The 18,028-nt window shown below is 40.2% G+C and overlaps 2 protein-coding genes across 2 annotated transcripts; both read left to right on the top strand.

Annotated features, from left to right (window-relative positions):
• Window positions 1–1,040: 1,040 nt before the first annotated feature.
• kat8 (K(lysine) acetyltransferase 8) lies at window positions 1,041–8,570 on the top strand. The gene is made up of 11 exons (XM_064324581.1): window positions 1,041–1,419; window positions 1,843–1,917; window positions 2,036–2,214; window positions 2,917–2,970; window positions 3,152–3,316; window positions 3,516–3,605; window positions 5,978–6,118; window positions 6,456–6,549; window positions 6,678–6,828; window positions 8,074–8,228; window positions 8,338–8,570. The coding sequence occupies exons 1-11, from the start codon at window positions 1,092–1,094 to the stop codon at window positions 8,400–8,402; spliced, it is 1,497 nt and encodes a 498-aa protein (XP_064180651.1). The 5' UTR covers window positions 1,041–1,091; the 3' UTR covers window positions 8,403–8,570.
• Window positions 8,571–14,362: 5,792 nt separating this feature from the next.
• Window positions 14,363–17,901, top strand: zgc:92313 (uncharacterized protein LOC436869 homolog). The gene is made up of 7 exons (XM_064324650.1): window positions 14,363–14,636; window positions 14,770–14,819; window positions 15,216–15,239; window positions 15,330–15,495; window positions 15,591–15,862; window positions 16,259–16,419; window positions 16,941–17,901. The coding sequence occupies exons 2-7, from the start codon at window positions 14,771–14,773 to the stop codon at window positions 17,196–17,198; spliced, it is 930 nt and encodes a 309-aa protein (XP_064180720.1). The 5' UTR covers window positions 14,363–14,636; window position 14,770; the 3' UTR covers window positions 17,199–17,901.
• The last annotated feature ends 127 nt before the right edge of the window (window positions 17,902–18,028 follow it).

Here is an 18,028-nt window from a genome sequence, read left to right as displayed (position 1 = left end):
GTTTTGTGAAATTTGCTTGTGTTTTGAGTAACCTTTCATTTAACAATGGACATCTAAATAGTTCTATTAGCCTACTGGCATTTTTATCCAGAACAAAGTATGAAACTTTTCCCCTCTATTTCAAAAACAAATCTCAACATTGAACAATACACAGATTTTGGCATAAAGTTCTTTGTGATTGACCCTCTGCTAGGCTACGGCAACTATGCTAGGACAAAACACAACTTCTTCTGGGCTACAGCAACACCATGGATTTGGATCATAGCACACAAGAACTAGAGAGGGTAGGAGGGGCCAGGTGGTGAAGCCTAGGAAGTAAAGAGAAACAGCCTCCACTGCGTATGCTTCTGGGCAAAAGCGCATGCTGCTCACTGAATTCAATATAGAAAACCAAGGTGATTGAACTACTCAAAGGACCTCATCTGTCCATATTTTGTGATCATAAAAAATAAATGGTGTGCAGCAGTTTGTGAAACAATGGCTGTTTTGGTCCAGAAGTCTTGGGAAAATATTGAAATGTGCATATTTTATTGCATTTTACATATTGTTTAAATCTGCTTTTCATATGAAATGTGATGGTCATTAATCAAGTTTCAAAATACCATAGGGGATGTTTTATTTTGCCTTCTAAATTTTGATATTCCCCATTCACTTTAATGAGATCTTCAATGTTTTCCCCTCAACATGTGCAGTACGGCTAACAGCTTGTAAAAATGCTGGGGTTGCAATTGTGGTTGGAACGAAAACCAGCATGTACACATATCCCCTCAAGGCAAATTGTAATCGTAGAATACTTTTAGCGAAGCGGTTACATAATGTATGAACCATAAAAAAACAGAGATAAGGTAAATGTATACATAATATAAAGAGTGTAGATTCTAATTTAATATATCAAATAATATAAAATAATTTAACGAAACAGATTGCCACCATTTAGCCGCTATGTTTTGTTCTGCGCACAACACGAACAAAATTGTCTTCTGCGGAACTCGTGACGTAGTGCACAGATTCAGGTTTCCTATCTTATTTTTGCTACAAGCACAGAACTGGATTGTGTATACGTCACGCAGTTGAATTTTAGAACAACGAGTATGACTGCTGTAGCAGTGTCTGTTTCGTCGGATTGTCGAACTACATATGAAAACTGCGGCACTGCAGATCGAATGGATATAGAAACGGAATTGTCAAGACACTCTTCTGCGGACAGAACAGATTTGGAGTCTGGAACTCGGGCAGCCTGCTCGTCGAATGGTAGCGGCGGGGAGGATGAAGAGTCTGAGGCCGATAGGGAGGGAGGAGCCGGGGGCTCGAGTACGCAGCGCGCTTTGGAGGGAACAGGGCTGGCTGGCGGGAGGGAGCAGGAGGTCTCGGTGGAAATAGGCGAGACGTATCTCTGTCAGCGAGCCGACAAAACATGGCGTGAGTCACTCTTCGTGCTGATATCCTGTTGTGTAATTGAGAAGCAAACCATGGAGCAAAAGAGGGGAAAGCTGTAGCTAACAACGTTTGTCCGTCGTCATAACGTTTGATAAATCCGTTAGGGTTGCGTTACCACATACATCTAGCCTCCAATACTGCATTTTTAAATGCTGTATAGATAGGTAACGTTAAACTAAGCTTATCTAGCCGTCTAGTTACAATATCAGCAGTGTTAGCGATACAACATTAGCGCGCTTGTTAGCGCTAACTCATTGTTTTGCTAACTTGGTTACATCGGACGAAATTGAGATTTACGTTTTCTGGCCGAAGTGAAAATTTGTTTTGAAAGTGTGATACGTAATTTTGTTTTTGTAAGCGTGTTATCGTGTCGTCATAAATGTACTGTTGCTATTAATTTCCTAGATTCTGCGGAAGTTATCCAGTCCAGACTGAATGAACAGGAGGGACGAGAGGAGTTCTACGTCCACTATGTGGGCTGTGAGTGTTACTGTACAAATGCTGTGTAGAGTCGCTTATTTCACTAAACCATTCGGAAATGGATGGCATATGGTCCACTTGGGCCATTATGATTCTCATTCCTCTAACCTTTCCTTAGTTAACCGACGGCTGGACGAATGGGTGGGCAAAGCACGCTTGGCTCTTACTAAGACAGTGAAGGATGCTGTGAGGAAGAGCGTGGAGAGAGGCGGGGGAGGAGAGTTGGGGGAGCAGCCTGAAAGGAAGATCACCCGAAACCAGAAGCGTAAACACGATGAGATCAACCATGTCCAGAAGGTTCTCTTGACTTTTTTTATTTTGTTTTTTTGTAACCAAAATGGGGGAGTTGTAGGTTGCTTTGCAGTAAGGAGCATAAGGTATAAACCAAATAAGTGGTGCACAACCTATGTAAGGTGAGACAAGTGTCTGTTGGTGTCTGTTTATTATAGGGCAGCATTGTGCATGATAATGAACAAACTATATTGGCTGTAACTACATGGGCAGCAATTGGAAGGTGAGAGGGAGGATGAGAGAAGTGCCTGCCAATCACCTTGCTGGACCTTCAGAAGGCAGTCTTGCTGCTAACACATGCACTGCTGCCTGGGGACTGCATTGGTCGAAACTCTGCTGCAACTCATCCAAATCCGTGTAGTTATAGTTGGTATTGTTTGTTCATTCTTTGCCTTTGGTAGAATGCTTATTTTTCTCCAATCTGGCATGCTCAACATGACCTTACAATAAATTGCTTGTTTATGTGTCTCACAGTACGGGGGTTGCACATTCCATATGAAGTTTAATTAGTTTTAAAATACTTACACTTAGACGTGAAGTTGGACTGCATTCTGTTTGAAGATGAGCAGTGCATTTCCTCTTTTCTGCTTTTTTGCTTTCTAATTGACATCAATAGTGTAGCATTTTAACAGTGCCTGAAATCATGCACAAAATTCAGTGTGATCTTTATTTTCTGTTGATATTTTATTGTAATTATTCAATCCTCAGACATATGCAGAGATGGACCCAACCACAGCTGCTCTTGAAAAGGAGCATGAGGCGGTAAGTGGATTTGAAAAGAGAAAATTGGTGCTGGCTTTGAATAGTGTTTTAACACTGAGTGAGGAGGGACATCAAGAACAAGTTGCAGAACAACTGGGCTGTCTCGGACCAGCTCATCAATGATTTTATTGTCAGTTTCAGTTCACAAATTTGTTTTATTTGTCTTGCCTTTGTCCTCTAGATTACCAAAGTTAAATATGTGGATAAAATCCAGATCGGTAATTTTGAGATTGACGCCTGGTACTTCTCCCCGTTTCCTGAGGACTACGGCAAACAGCCTAAATTGTGGATTTGCGAGTACTGCCTAAAATACATGAAGTATGAGAAGACTTTCAGATACCATCTGGTGAGTACTGCAATGAATACTGGATAGAGAACTCTGAATTGTTCATCTGTCTCATTGGTCTTAACAACCCCACATTGTGAAGAAAGTCCCGTTTCCTGTATACTACGTAATAACCTCTCACTTATGGTTTAGAAGTGGAAATACTATATGGCAAGTACAGAAGCTTGTTAGTAATAATGCTACTTTTCCTTCTTCTCAGTCTCAGTGTCAATGGAGACAGCCTCCAGGAAAGGAGATCTACAGAAAGTGTAACATCTCAGTGTATGAAGTGGATGGCCGAGACCACAAGGTGATCTCTATTTATCTGTATTTCTATCTCTCTGCTCTATTTGGTAAATTTGCAGTTTTGGAAATTCTGGGGCTTAAATTAATAACCAGTATTTGTCGGCCATGTTGGTCAATTCCGCACCTCCCTGTTTACATTATAGGACTACTGCAACCTGCAACCAAGTTTCTTCATTGATGGAAAAAGTAGATAAGCACAGACTTATTTTTATAGCATTAATTCCACTTGCTTGTTTCATTCTTAAGCCGAGAACTACTGAGTGTCTATGTAACTTTTTTTTTGCTTGTGATTTTGGCTGGTAAAAATAGTATTTTAAAATAATAATTAAAAATTGTTCATATGACTGTTCACACTTTTTTTTTTTTAGTACAACATTTTCACTTAATATACAGCAACAGCAGGGAATTAAATGGGCATTCCTCTCTGCCACCCGTTCTCTACATGGCCAAACGTATGTGGACACCTCTTCTAATTAGTGGGTTTGGCTACTGCAGCAACACCCATTGCTAAAAGGTGCATACAATCAAGCATACAGCATACATGGATCTCCACAGACAAATGTTGGCAGTAGAATGGATCGTACTGAAGAGCTCAGTGAATTTCAATGTGAAACTCATAGGATACCACCTTTCCAACAAGTCAGTTTGTCGCATTTCTGCCCTGCTAGAGCTCCCCTGGTCAACTGTAAGTGCTGGTATTGTGAAATTGAAACGTCTAGGTGCAACAGCAGCTCAGACAAGCAAGCTCACAGAACAGGACCGCCGAGTGCTGAAGTGCGTAAAAATTGTTGGTCCTTGGTTGCAACACTCACTACCAAGTTCTAGACTGCCTGTGGAAGCAACGTCAGTGCAAGAACTGTTTGTCGGGAGCTTCATGACATGGTTTTCCATGGCCAAGCAGTTGCACACAAGCCTAAGATGTGCAAGGCTAAGCGTTGGCTGGAGTAGTGTAAAGCACCCCACCATTGGACTCTGGAGCAGTAGAAACGTGTTCTCTGGAGTGATGAATCACGCTTCACTATCTGGCAGTCTGACAGATGACTGAGTTTGGTGTATGCCAGGAGAATGGTTCCTGCCCGAGTGCATAGTGCCAACTGTAAAGTTTGGTGGAGCAGGAATAATGGTCTTTGGCTGTTTGGCTGGGCTTGGCCACTTCCAATGAAGGGAAATCTTACAGCATAGAGTGACATTCTAGAGAATTGTGTGCTTATAACCTTTTGGCAACAGTTTGGAGAAGGCCTCCGTGCACAAAGTAAGGTCCATAAGGAAATGGTTTGCCAAGTTTGGTGTGGAAAAACTTGATTGGCCTGTGCAGAGCCCTGACCTCAACCCTATCTTAGACCTTTGGGATAAAACAGAATGCTGACTGCGAGCCAGGCCTTGCGCCCAACATCAGTGCCCAACCTCAGTAATGCTTTTGTGGCTGAATGGAAGTGAATCCCCGCAGCCATGTTACAAAATGTAATAGAAAGCCTTCCCAGAAGAGTGGAGGCTCTTATAGCGGCAAAGGGTGATGAACTCTATATTAATGCCCATGATTTTGGAATGAGGTGTTCAGGATGCACATATGGGTGTGATGTTCAGTCGTCCATGTACTTTTGGCCATGTAGTGTACGTTGCATCTGCATGTCGGCTGTAATCTTAGCATTGGCCTGATACCAATAAGTTTGCCTCATGGTACCAATAGTGAGTATGGGTATGACCCTGATATTATTGTTTGTACCTAATATATCACATTCATAACTACACAAAATATATTGATTCACTGAACACTGAATTTGACTGAAGCTGTCAACACCCTCATGCAGAGGTACATTGAAATGAGCCTCTGTATCACGTACTGACTCCTGCAAGTGGTTTATGTGAGGTTTTCAGTTCACAGTCCTTCAAAGTCTTTACAGTACAATTACAATACTTGCCAACCGTGTTAACCTTTATCTGATTTATCCTATTAATATATGCCTATGGTTGCCACTTCTATTGACCCTTACTGTAGCTGCTTTACCCTACTCTCCTTTTTTCAGACTTGTCTTCTTTGCTCAGTGTGTCAATAATAGACCTCACCATACCTGCCTACCCAGTTCACCTTCCCCATGCAAGGCATAAACATTTTGTCATGTTTGTTCCTCTGTAAGGAATACCCTTCCACACAACCGCAAGCAACAAAACATACTCAGATAATTGAACTATTGAGTGATGTTAAATGGAATTATTTTTGTACATCAGTGGTATGGTTGTAAAAGATTGCTCAACATGGGGTTTAATTTCAGGACTAAATACAGGTGATAAATCCTACTCACCAAAACCTGGGCTCTAGCAATAGATTCCTGGCTGAATTTGCTGTATAATATCTTCTTCCCTCTTGTCTGTCTGCAGATCTACTGTCAGAACCTGTGTTTACTTGCGAAACTCTTTCTGGATCACAAAACCTTGTACTTCGATGTGGAACCTTTTGTCTTCTATATCCTGACTGAAGTTGATCGACAAGGGGCACACATCGTGGGATATTTCTCAAAAGTAATGTCCATATGAAAATAACACTCAGTTCATGTGCAATTAATTATATATTTTTATACAAATTAGCATATTTTACATTGTTATTTCTGATGTTTTTGCTGATTCCACCTGACAGAATTTGTACATTAAATTGTATTTACGTCTTGACTTTTGGGTCACTCTAAATACTTATTTCAAGACATTGCTATAATCAGAGGTGCAAAAAACATCCTGTCAGACAAGGAACATCCTTTACTAAATTTGAGGGTCTACTTTGCTGCTGTCTTGTGACCCAATGTCTGTATTAATTATAAAAATTTATTTTCACTTTTTGTTTTGTGTGTTTGCTTACGTGCAGGAGAAGGAATCTCCGGACGGCAACAATGTAGCATGTATCCTCACCCTCCCCCCATACCAGCGGAGAGGATATGGCAAATTCCTCATTGCTTTCAGTGAGTCAATGTTTTATGTTATTCTCTGTGTTTAAGGTTTGGAAGCAGACTGGTTTGTAAACATGAAATTCTACCTCTTCCTCTTTTACTACTCCCCCAACTGCTACCCCTCTGTTTTTTCTTCCCAGGTTATGAGTTGTCGAAACTGGAGAGCACAGTCGGGTCTCCAGAGAAGCCTCTCTCAGACCTTGGGAAGCTTAGCTACCGGAGTTACTGGTCATGGGTACTGCTGGAGATTCTGAGGGACTTTCGGGGTACACTCTCCATCAAAGACCTCAGGTAGAAATATAGGAGCCTATAATAATAATAATAGTAATAATAATAATAATAATGATAATAGTTGTAATCGCTGCAAGCAGCGATACATGGGGTCCAAGCAGACAGTCAGCACCATGGGTGGTCAAATCCATTCTTGCATGGCTGGTGTGTGTTCAGGTTTTTGTTGTCACCACTTATACTGAACATATTTGATAATTGGCTGGATACATTAAATGCTTGTTTAACTGTTAGCCAACAAAAAGATTTTTCATTTTGGACACAGGAACAGTTTTCAACGGTTTCATTGTGAACTTATCAAGAAATGCTGCTAAAATATGATTTATTAAATTAATTAAGAGCAAGTTTGCATTAAATCCAGAAACAGGTATGGCCCCCCTTGCCCACCCCTGTTAAACACCATATAAGTATTTTCCTCAGACCAATGTGCACTGCTATAATCAGGATATTTTCAAGACAATAGACCAAGTCTAGGATTAAAGTAAATTACATACTTTCTGCATCAGAACAAAAATGCAATTTAAGGCTGCAGCCATGATTTTTCTCATTGACAATATCTTTCTATAACTTTTAAAGAGAACAGTGCACTGGACAGACTTGTGGTTTCATATCTTTTAAGTGTTTTTCATTTATTGAAAATGGTGAAAATGATTTAAAGAGCAGTGCAAAGGTGCAAAACAAAGCCTTGCTTTTTGTGAGGAGAGGAATGTAATGGCATTACACTTATGCCTATATCTTGAGTTATGTTGAGTTAATAGTGCCACCAAGTGGCCAATATGAAAAATAAGAACTTATTGGCCTGCACAGAGCCCTGACCTCACCCCCATCGAGCACCTTTGGGATGAATTGGAACATCAACGGCAAGCCCAGCCTTATCACCCAACATCAGTGCCCAGCCTCACTAATGCTTTTGTGGCTAAATGGAAGCGAATCCATGCAACCATGTTCCAAATTGTACTGGAAAGCCTTCCCTGAAGAGTGGAGGCTGTTACAGCAGCAAAGAGGGAACCAACTCTATATGAATGCACATGGTTTTGTAATGAGATGTTCAAAAAGTGCATATGGCTGTGATCAGGTGTTGTCATACTGTTGGCCAGGTAGTGGATATGTGTGTGTGTGCATGTGTGCGTGCGTGCGCGCGCGCCAAAAAAATGTAAAAATGTAATAATTACTGTAGTGTGTTATCAAATAACCCTTTTTAAAAACATTGATCTTACTCTAACCATTCCTGGGTATCCCCCCTCATAGTCAGATGACCAGTATCACCCAGAGTGACATCATCAGCACACTACAGTCCCTGAATATGGTGAAGTACTGGAAGGGACAGCATGTCATCTGTGTGACACCCAAACTGGTGGAGGAACACCTCAAAAGTGCCCAGTACAAGAAACCACCAATCACAGGTTATTGTTTGGTTTTAACAAAACTACTTTTTACCTCCTGCTTGCCCTGTCTGCTAATTTAAATGCCTTTGCTAATGAATCTGCATTCTTTTATATCCCCCCTTTTTAGTGGACACAGTTTGTCTGAAGTGGGCACCACCCAAACATAAACAGCCCAAGTTCTCCAAGAAATGAAAGGACAGGAAGGGAGTAGTGAGAGACGCTGATGAACAGAAGCTATGCTGGCTCTCCATTTCTTGCACTTTCTGTTGTGCTTAAATTTGTGTTGTAAAAATGTATGTACATTTCTATTGGTCGTTTGTTGTGTTTCTTTTGTAAATAAAGATGAATAGGAATGTTCAAGATTAAGTTTTTGTTTGTTGAGCTCAGTCTGAGGGTGTGGAATTACATTAGGGGTACGTCCCAATGCTCAAAAAAGGTATTATCCTTTGCTCCACTACCACCTTATCTCTTCTGTGCCCCAGTAACCGATCTTTGTGTCCTCCTTTCCTCCATTGTCCCAATATTGGAGGAGTCGAGTGAAGTGGCTTCAAACATGTATTCTGCTGCGGATGTCTGCGTGTTTCTTGGTGACGTCATCGTGCTCACGCCTAGAGACTGAAAGACCATCCCACAGAATCTGACACTCCAAACTTGGAGATGGTAGACAACTTGAATTTCCCTAGTTATGCAAGAAGTTTAGCCACGTTTGTGTGTGGTCCAATAGGTTATTATCACAGCATTCTCCCCAAAGGCTAGATTGCCTACACTGGATAACAAAATGTCAGTTTTGTTTTTGTGGCTCAAATCATGCGGCTCAAATTCAGTCATTTAAGACAGGAAAGCAGGTTTTTTATTTGCTTGAATGCTGCTTAAATGAACATGACTTATAAATAAGCTGCTATTATTTCAGCATGTGAATATGCATGAATTAATTTATTCAACCAGCGGTATCCAAAGGATTCACTTATTACCAACAAACCAACAAATTAGATTTCAGATGGGAAGTTTTTCAATAAATGCTGAACACTAGGAGACAATGAGTCATAATATGATGCAACTATTGGAATTAGTGGTATGTTCAGACATCGGGATTCTAGAATTACAGGAAATTATGTATGCGTATATGGAAGATGCTTAATTTGATTTTATGTTGCTGATAATTAATGTGTCTCGATGCGAACCGCAATGTCAGGTACTTATTTGTATAGGCTACTGTACATGCATCTTTATAGGCTACTTACAAGCTGCTTTGCTGCTTTACATGGGCTTCCATGTATGAGATCAGTAATTTGCTATGGGACTGTTTGTGGACCCGGCTATTTCATCCTGTTGACGTTGGCTTTGATGACCCTGAAGCAGATAAGCTGTCCAAATTTTCGCCTCCTCGTTCTCTCATTTCCTCTACTCGTATCCTCTGCTTTCTTCCACATACTTCCAGGTAGAAGATGAGTGGTAGTGGGGGAGTGGAGGAAAGGAGGTGAGGTGGTGAAGGTAATGAGACACACCCTGGATGCACATTAGGGTTTGGATTTTCATTACATCTTGTAAGCACTTGGAGGAACTCTGACTACAGTGACGTCATCTACATTTCCATTGTCTTTTATGTTTTATTGTCTACGCTGTACCACACCAAAAGCATTTGATAGCAGCACAGTATCTGTAGGATGATTTTTTTCCCCATTTCATTTTCATTTTTACTGCTTGAGAATTGTGCTTTTTAATTAACAGTCCTCAAATTATTCATGTGGTTGCCTGGTTGAGAACACAAGTACATCTTGCTCCCATACACAATGATACAGAAAGTTTGGGAAGCAAAGAAAAATTTGAGTCACAGTTGGCAATCAATAAAATTTGGTTGTATCTTAGGGACACAAAGTTTCCGAATCTACCCTCAGGCAGAATTCCAACAGGATTTTTGGAAGAGTTGGCAGAAAATGCCTCTTGAGAGCAGTCAACCGAACTAAGCATCTGCAGTTTGCTGAATGGCAGAGGTGGGAAAACTTGAGCAGTGAAATGGAAAAAATGACACTACCCAAAAAAGATTAAGCTGTCCTACCAAAATGGACAAAAAGGGCAGTTGCCAGAGAAGTGACCAAGAGGCCACCTTTTGCACTTCACCAATATTTTCCTCTTTGGGAGAGAGGCTAGACAGAAGGCACTTCTGAGAAAGACAAATGTTAAGTCACACTTGGAGTTTTCCAAAAGCCATGTGACAGGCCCCGAGATTTTGTGGTTTGATGAAACCAAAGTTGCGCTGTTGAATACTTTTTTTCTGAAATACCTATGTCCAAAATAAAAACAGCAGAATTAACAGGTTAGTTGATCCACGATGCAGTTAAAAAGGTAAATTTTTTTGTCTCCATAGTTACATATAATGTATATTTTTGTGATATTTTTCTGATCATTTTGTATTAATAATTTTGAATTGATCATTTACAGGGCACCTCCAAGTAAATATCTCATTGTTATATTACACTGCAGTAAAGAAATTTGAATTCCACTGAAATGTGAGGCAATTACCTGTATCGTTTCACCTCACCCATGAGATTAGGTGTGATTTTAGCAACAGCATGCTTGGCTGCAAGCACATGCACAGATAAATGCCAACATATGCTGAAGCATTATGCTGCCTGCCCTGAGAGAGCAAAAGTGCCCTTGTGGCTGCATGTCTGTGCATGGTCCTGCTTGGGTGCCAGGTGTGACTTGCTTAACCAGTTTTACTGGACCAAGAACATAAAAAGTATAATTTAATATAAGCTAGCTGTCTGTAATGTAGCCCTGCAATAGATTGGCGACCTGTCGAAGGTATATCACTGTCTCTCACCCAATGTACACTGCAATAGGCTGCAGCACCCCCTGCGACCCTGACCAGGAATAAGCAGGTATAGGTAATGGATGGATGGATGTCTGTAAAGTAGTTGTGTCAGCAGCTGTTTTATGACCTGAAGGATAGTTCAACCATACTTTTACTAATGATTGTGCTGTGCTTTACTCTACATTATACAATATAATTAAATGGGCGCACTAGCCAATGAAATGCTGTCTTTGGAACGTGGAAAATGTAAAAATCTGTGAATTACAATAATGTACTTGCATGCGGATAAAAATAACAAAACAATTTTTTAATCATAATATGCCAATTCACAATAATAAAACAAAATGTCTGGTTAATTTTATTATGACACTTGTAATAGAAGCAAGATGAAACAGCAGGATTAGTGGGATGAAATAAGCTATAATGTTTTTGGCCTTCTGGTCAAAACAAATTTTGCTACACAAAGAAAGAAAGAAAAACAAAAACCTACAGGAGTGATTTCTGTTTTAATATACTCTTGTTGAGTGAGATAGCTAGAGTATGACATCTCATTTTCTACTTTTCAAATTAAGTGCTTTCTCTTTGAATCTCACTATGCTACCAACGGCTGTGCAAATATTATGATCAATAAAGAAATGTCAGACACCGAAAGACCATTGGCTCAAAGAAACAGGCAATTGTGGTGGTGGTGTTCCAGCATAGGTCATTACCACTTGTAATCTTTAAAAAAATGACACTGGAAAAATAAGGATGGCTAAAATCATACTGGTTTTTATCTGTATCCTACGATTTAGAAGGACAACTTTGTGGGATCCCAGTTTTGCTATAAAGAGTAGCTGGACTTCAGAGTCAGTGGTTGTACCAGTGTACAAAAGATTTTCTCACTTCAGCCATGTTCTGAAAATTGTCCTTATAAACTTCAAAATAAAAAAAGGTTACAGATAAAAACCGATATGATTTTTGCAATCCTTATGCGCTCTTTAGCAAATATACAAAAAAGAAGAATGATATACTGAAAACTGGACATACATTACACCAAAATTTCCAGCTGCAATTAGTCAGATGAATTGACAATGTGATACTATCAATATACTTTGACCAATCTTCATGAAACAAAGTACTTATGATGTCTGGACATGAATTTCCATGTGTGTAATCATTAAAGTGTGACTAATTTCTCCATTAATAAACCTCAAAATGGTTTTACTGGGACATAAATATCATCCTGATTGCACTGACAGATCCTAGTTAGCTGACTTCTCATGACTAGCAGATGGCAGTTTTGGGATTTGAACCAAGAAACTTGAATGTCTGATCCTTAACTGCTAGGTCACACCCCAGTTTATTGTGTTGGAAGGAGGACAGGGTTTCAAGAGGTGGAGAGTCCCAACGGTTCAAACTATGATGAAAAGAAAGTAACCAATTTACAGCTCCTTATATGAATAAAATGCCTGGATGCCAGTGTAACAGTGTGACTGGTGTTCATGTGTGCAGCAACATTATGCCAAAGTACCTTTTATTCTTTGATGAATTGTACACATGATGCAGCTCTTTAATGGTGCCCTCTGTTCACTCAAATTAGATTCTGTACAGGGGATTTGAGGAGGCTGTCTAGACGACACTAGTTGGATTGGTGGGGCCTGCCAATAGAACAGCACTAGATGGATTGGTGGGGCCTGCCAATAGAACAGCATTAGATGGATTGGTGGGGCCTGCCAATAGAACAGCACTAGATGGATTGGTGGGGCCTGCCAGAAGAACAGCACTAGATGGATTGGTGGGGCCTGCCAATAGAACAGCATTAGATGGATTAGTGGGGCCTGCCAATAGAACAGCACTAGATGGAATGGTGGGGCCTGCCAGAAGAACAGCACTAAATGGATTGGTGGGGCCTGCCAGAAGAACAGCACTAGATGGATTGGCAGGGCCTGCAGTGTGCTTGGGGTCATTGTCTTGCTGTAGAATTAATTTGCTCCCAATCAAACATTTTCCAGGGGGTATTGCATGATAGGTTAAGATTTGTTTGTATTTATCAGCATTCTTGATGCCTTCAATAAAATAAAACTAAATCACCAACTCCAGAAGTTGCTGTACAGCCTCAAACTTGCACTGATCCTCCATCATAACTGATGGTTGTTGACTTGGTTCAGAGATGCTTAGGCAGCATGCACACTGCTTTCTCTTCCGAAAATCTCAAATTCAGACTCAACGGTCCATAAAACCTTCACAACTCAGGTGTCCAGTTTCAGTGTACTAGTGCATATTTTAATTCTCTTTTGCTTATTTACTTTTCTCAGTAGTGGGTTTTTTACAGCTACTAATTCCATAGCATTGAATTCTCACAGTGGAAGGATTGACAAAAACACCTGTGTTTTCTTCAGTTCAGCAACACAAGTGGAGTTTGATTTTTTCCTATTTTTCAAAGATAAAATCGTGAAGTGCTGTGTTTGTGAATTGTGATGGTAATAGTTTTGGTAAAGTTGTTGCATGGTTGTTAGGACTGCCATTTTCTCTGTATCTTGTTGCAATAATAGATTGAACTCCCATTTTGGAAACCTTCCTTATACAGTTGTATTATCTCATATCTATATTTCTTTCACCTTCTTTTTGCAGTTTACTTATTTTATATCTGATCTCACCAGAAATATCTCCTTTAGCCATTTTGGATGCACATGTCAAAGAAATCTGAAAGACAATTCAGGAATGTTCGGGTGGTTGTTTGTTTGAATGTTAGAGTCACTTTTGAAGACAAACGGTTCTAACATAACATCATTGACACTTGGTAGCACATTGACACAGCTCTAACGTGTTTGTTGATTGGAAGAATGAAAGACCTAAAGTGGTATTATGGTGCACAAACGTAAGAGTGGAAAATACTGATAGATTGGCTATTATATGTAGTGCAGAAGGAGTTTCTGTCATTTTCTATTAAGTTTTGTGTATTATTGTCTGACACTGAAAAAAAATTGAATGGCTGATTTGACTGGAAATTGTAGAAACCAAAATTTGGTCTCTAACTTTTGCACAATATTGTAATAAATAAATAAATAAATAAATAACAGAGTCCCTGATGAAAACTACATTAAAATTAAGGCGAGGGAGGTTGAATAATAGTCCGTAAAATTAAAATTAAAATTGGTCATTTTCATCGAAACGTTGGTTATTTTTCTTTAGATCATCAGGAATTTGTAAAGTAATGAATATACAGAAATGCATTTGTTTTGAAGCGACAGAGGTGTTGGAGAAGAGCACCACGGATATGAGGTAAACTGAGCGGCCCTTGTGATTGGCTGTCCTCTCAGGTAGATTTCCTCGCTTTTTTTCTGGTCTAACCACATTCCTTTAGTATTTTCCGCTAATTTTCTATTGAGCAGATTACTCGATGTTAAAAAAAGATACTCGAAAGTGTTAGTGTCAGATAGATTACTCTTAAGTCGAAAATCATTTTGTGGTATTTTTGTGAAGTTCGTAAAACACGGCTGTTACAGGTGCAGCGCAGGTGCCTGATTTGATGAAGTGAAATACTCGACACACTTCTAGATTTATATTCGGCTGAGCTGACGGGAGGAGTCCACGTTCGGAAGAAACGGCCGGCCTTTTGCTTCCCACAGGTATTGTTTCGAATATACTCTAATAACTAGCCGACGTGTCGTTCCAATAATAAAGGCATAGGTTGTAGCGATGGATGTGTTTAAGCTTTTCTATGGATTTCTCCTGTTAAACATGTCCTTATCTTCCGAAAAGGATGTTGGATCTGGACTTACGTGTGATACTTCTCTGGGCAGTAAGTCTAGGTGAGTCGACTCGTTATTACTTTGAACTTGAATGACCGCATCATCAAACTCCTAGTTTGATGGAAGCTCCAACGCAAGTCAGATTGTTCTGCATTGCCTGTTGCTAAAGGGCTATCGGCTACAGATCTAACAGTGAAAAATAAAATGCGTATTATTTATTTATTTATACATACTGGTGAATCTAGCGCGGAGATATGGGTGGAACAAAGAAGACAACCATAATGCAAATCAACTCTGGCCTACCTTTCCCCATAGAAATTCCTAGCTTCCCAGTTTACTGAGGAAACCCATATCCTGCTCCAGAATAACAGTGTCATGAGGATGGTGCAATTGGAACTATACTGAAAGTGTAATGTGCCATGATACATAACCTTTATTTTCTCATGTTTCTCATAGGTCTGCACACATGTGCTGCACAAGGTAATTAACATTACATTGTTAGTTGTAGCATGTTCAATCTAAATGTTGTATTATAATCTTGTAATTCTAATATTTCATTTTCGTGTGCAGTGTGTGGTCGACCCCTCTTGGAAAACCGAATTGTCGGGGGAATTGATGCAATCGAAGGAGCCTGGCCATGGCAGGTGGATGTTCAGGATACCAAGCATGGCCACGTGTGTGGAGGGTCGCTCCTCACTCAAGAGTGGGTGCTTTCTGCTGCTCACTGCTTTCCAGAGTATGTATCTTTCTTCTTTCTATGTAAGCAAATGTATTTTTTTCCCATACACATTCCTTACTAATTTGATCCTAAAATATCCTGTTTTTCTATAGCCCCTCTGATGTGTCATCCTATGTACTCTACATGGGCCGCTACCAGCTCAATGACTTTAATCAGTTTGAAGTTTCCAGAAGTGTGAGTCAGGTGGTTGTGCCGCCCGGCTATTCCGACTCCCAGCAGGGCAATGATGTGGCTCTAGTTCGCCTATCCAGCCCAGTCACCTGGTCAGACCACATCCAGCCCATTTGCCTTCCTGAGGCTGGTACCTTGTTCCCAAGTGGCATGCAGTGCTATGTCACTGGCTGGGGGCATATCCAGGATGGCGGTGAGTGATAAAAGAACTTGAATGAAAGCCAACTGAGGTTAGATCAAACCTGGAACATCCTACACATAGACATAATTTGAACTATGGTGGTATGAATGCAACAAATGCATCAGGGATATGCTAAAGGATGAAAGGAAAGGGTGGTAGGGTTATCTTTTAAGAAAAGGCAGTTGGAAATACACGAGTGAAACAGATTTACACTGATTATCGGCGATGGATAGATTTTTTCTCGCGAGGCATGTATGAATAAACAAGTAAACACACTTGTTGAATCTCTAGATTTATCTGATGTAATGTTTTTAAATAACCACCAGTTTATACAGCCTTCTTCTAAATATGTAATTATGTCCTTTCATTGCTGTAATCATTCCTACATTCCCACTTTTTTCCCCCAAGTTTCTCTGCCAGGTATAGGCACCCTTCAACAACTGCAAGTACCAATCATTGGACAGGCATCCTGTCAGGAGATGTACCAGATTCAACCTAGCGAAACTGTGGACATCTTATCTGATATGATCTGTGCTGGTTTCCAAGAAGGAGGCAAAGATTCTTGCCAGGTATCAACAACCTTAGTTGTACTGTGACCATCAACCTACATATTGTGCATGCCTATTGAATGTAATGCATTCTACATCACTCATTCTTTGTTTGGGTGAGTGGGGGGTCAACTAGAGTGACCGATCGAACCCTCCCATACCCTGGGAGATGTGGACCTATGGACCTACCAGCCACAGTTGGCTCTGCCACGGTCCAAATTCGATCCAAGACTATGAATCTCATCCATGCACCACAGTGTGGTGCCATGACAGAATGAGTCCCCCTAGCAGCCCCCAACATCATCTTGTTGTTTTAATGTATCTGTTTTCCTAAACAGCTACATATTTTTTTGTGGAGCTTTGATGTATGAAGGGATTAGCTGCGCATCTGAAGGTTAACCAGTTGGAACATAAAGATATGCTTTGTCATTCATTTATAAGGTTCTTCACCTGTCTCTTCTAAATGTTATAGTAATTGTATTTATACACCTGAGTGGTGCACATAAAATACTAAATTTCACTCTCTTTACTTCCTCTCCCAGGGGGACTCTGGGGGACCGCTTGTTTGTCCCATGGTGAATGGGACTTGGGTGCAAGCTGGGATTGTGAGCTTTGGCCTGGGTTGCGCCCAGGCAAACCGGCCAGGTGTGTACGCGAGGGTGTCTGCTTTTATTGACCTCATCAAAACCACGGTGCCAGAGGCTCAACTGTTTGGCCAGGCACCTAAAAACTGTGCAAATTATATGGTAGTGCTGACCAATGTCCTGACCTCTTTGCTGGTAGTGCTAATGCTGAGATAGGTCCTTTGGACCCCACATTATACACCCTCACAAAGTTAAGTGCACTGCACTGTGACAGACGAGAATACTGCAATGGGCTGGACATCATTCTGCTGCTTGTAGTTTCTGTGACCTGACTGAATAGGATGCTGGAATAAGGAACAAATTCATGACTGCCAGGAAGCTGACAGAATGTAAATCAACAGCACAGCCTTATACATGGTGATCCGTGTGCCTATAGTTTCCTTCACAGACACAATCACACTTCACTGGCTAATACTACTTCCTCTTGTTATTTCTCTAGTTCATCACTTGTCACAGGGTTTTCTGTTGCATGTTTCACAATATATTCCTGCAAATATATGCTGCGAGGTAAATCTGTAGCACTAAATACACAGCATATTTAAAATGTGTACATCACTGCTATACTGCTCTTTACAAAAATGCAGTCTGATTTAATTTCATATGCTTAAGTCTGCAAATAATTTGTGCCCCTTTAGACATTAGATGAACGCCTAATATGGAGTGATTCCATGCTTTCAGTATACTTAAGAAAGAGCAATGTAGATTTGGTCTAACAGATCTAACAAATGTAGTCTTGATTTTTATCATGTCTTTTTATCTCATAAAAGCACAGCAATTTCTAAACATTGCAATATTACCTTTTAAAAATGTTTTTCTTATGTGAATGAGTAATAAATATTTAACATTTTTGTCATGAAAATATTTTTATTAGTGTGATTTTCACTTACGGTAAACCATGTTCACAAGTGTGTGCATACGCAAGTTGGTACCAAGCCAGTTGATAAAGGGTCATATGGTGTGATAACACTCCATTTACCTATCCATTT

The sequence above is a fragment of the Anguilla rostrata genome, chromosome 2 (genome assembly GCF_018555375.3).
Source record: "Anguilla rostrata isolate EN2019 chromosome 2, ASM1855537v3, whole genome shotgun sequence".
Lineage (NCBI taxonomy): Eukaryota > Metazoa > Chordata > Actinopteri > Anguilliformes > Anguillidae > Anguilla > Anguilla rostrata.
The sequence above is the reverse complement of the archived record's forward strand: the minus strand, read 5'-3'. Positions and strand labels throughout refer to the sequence as shown.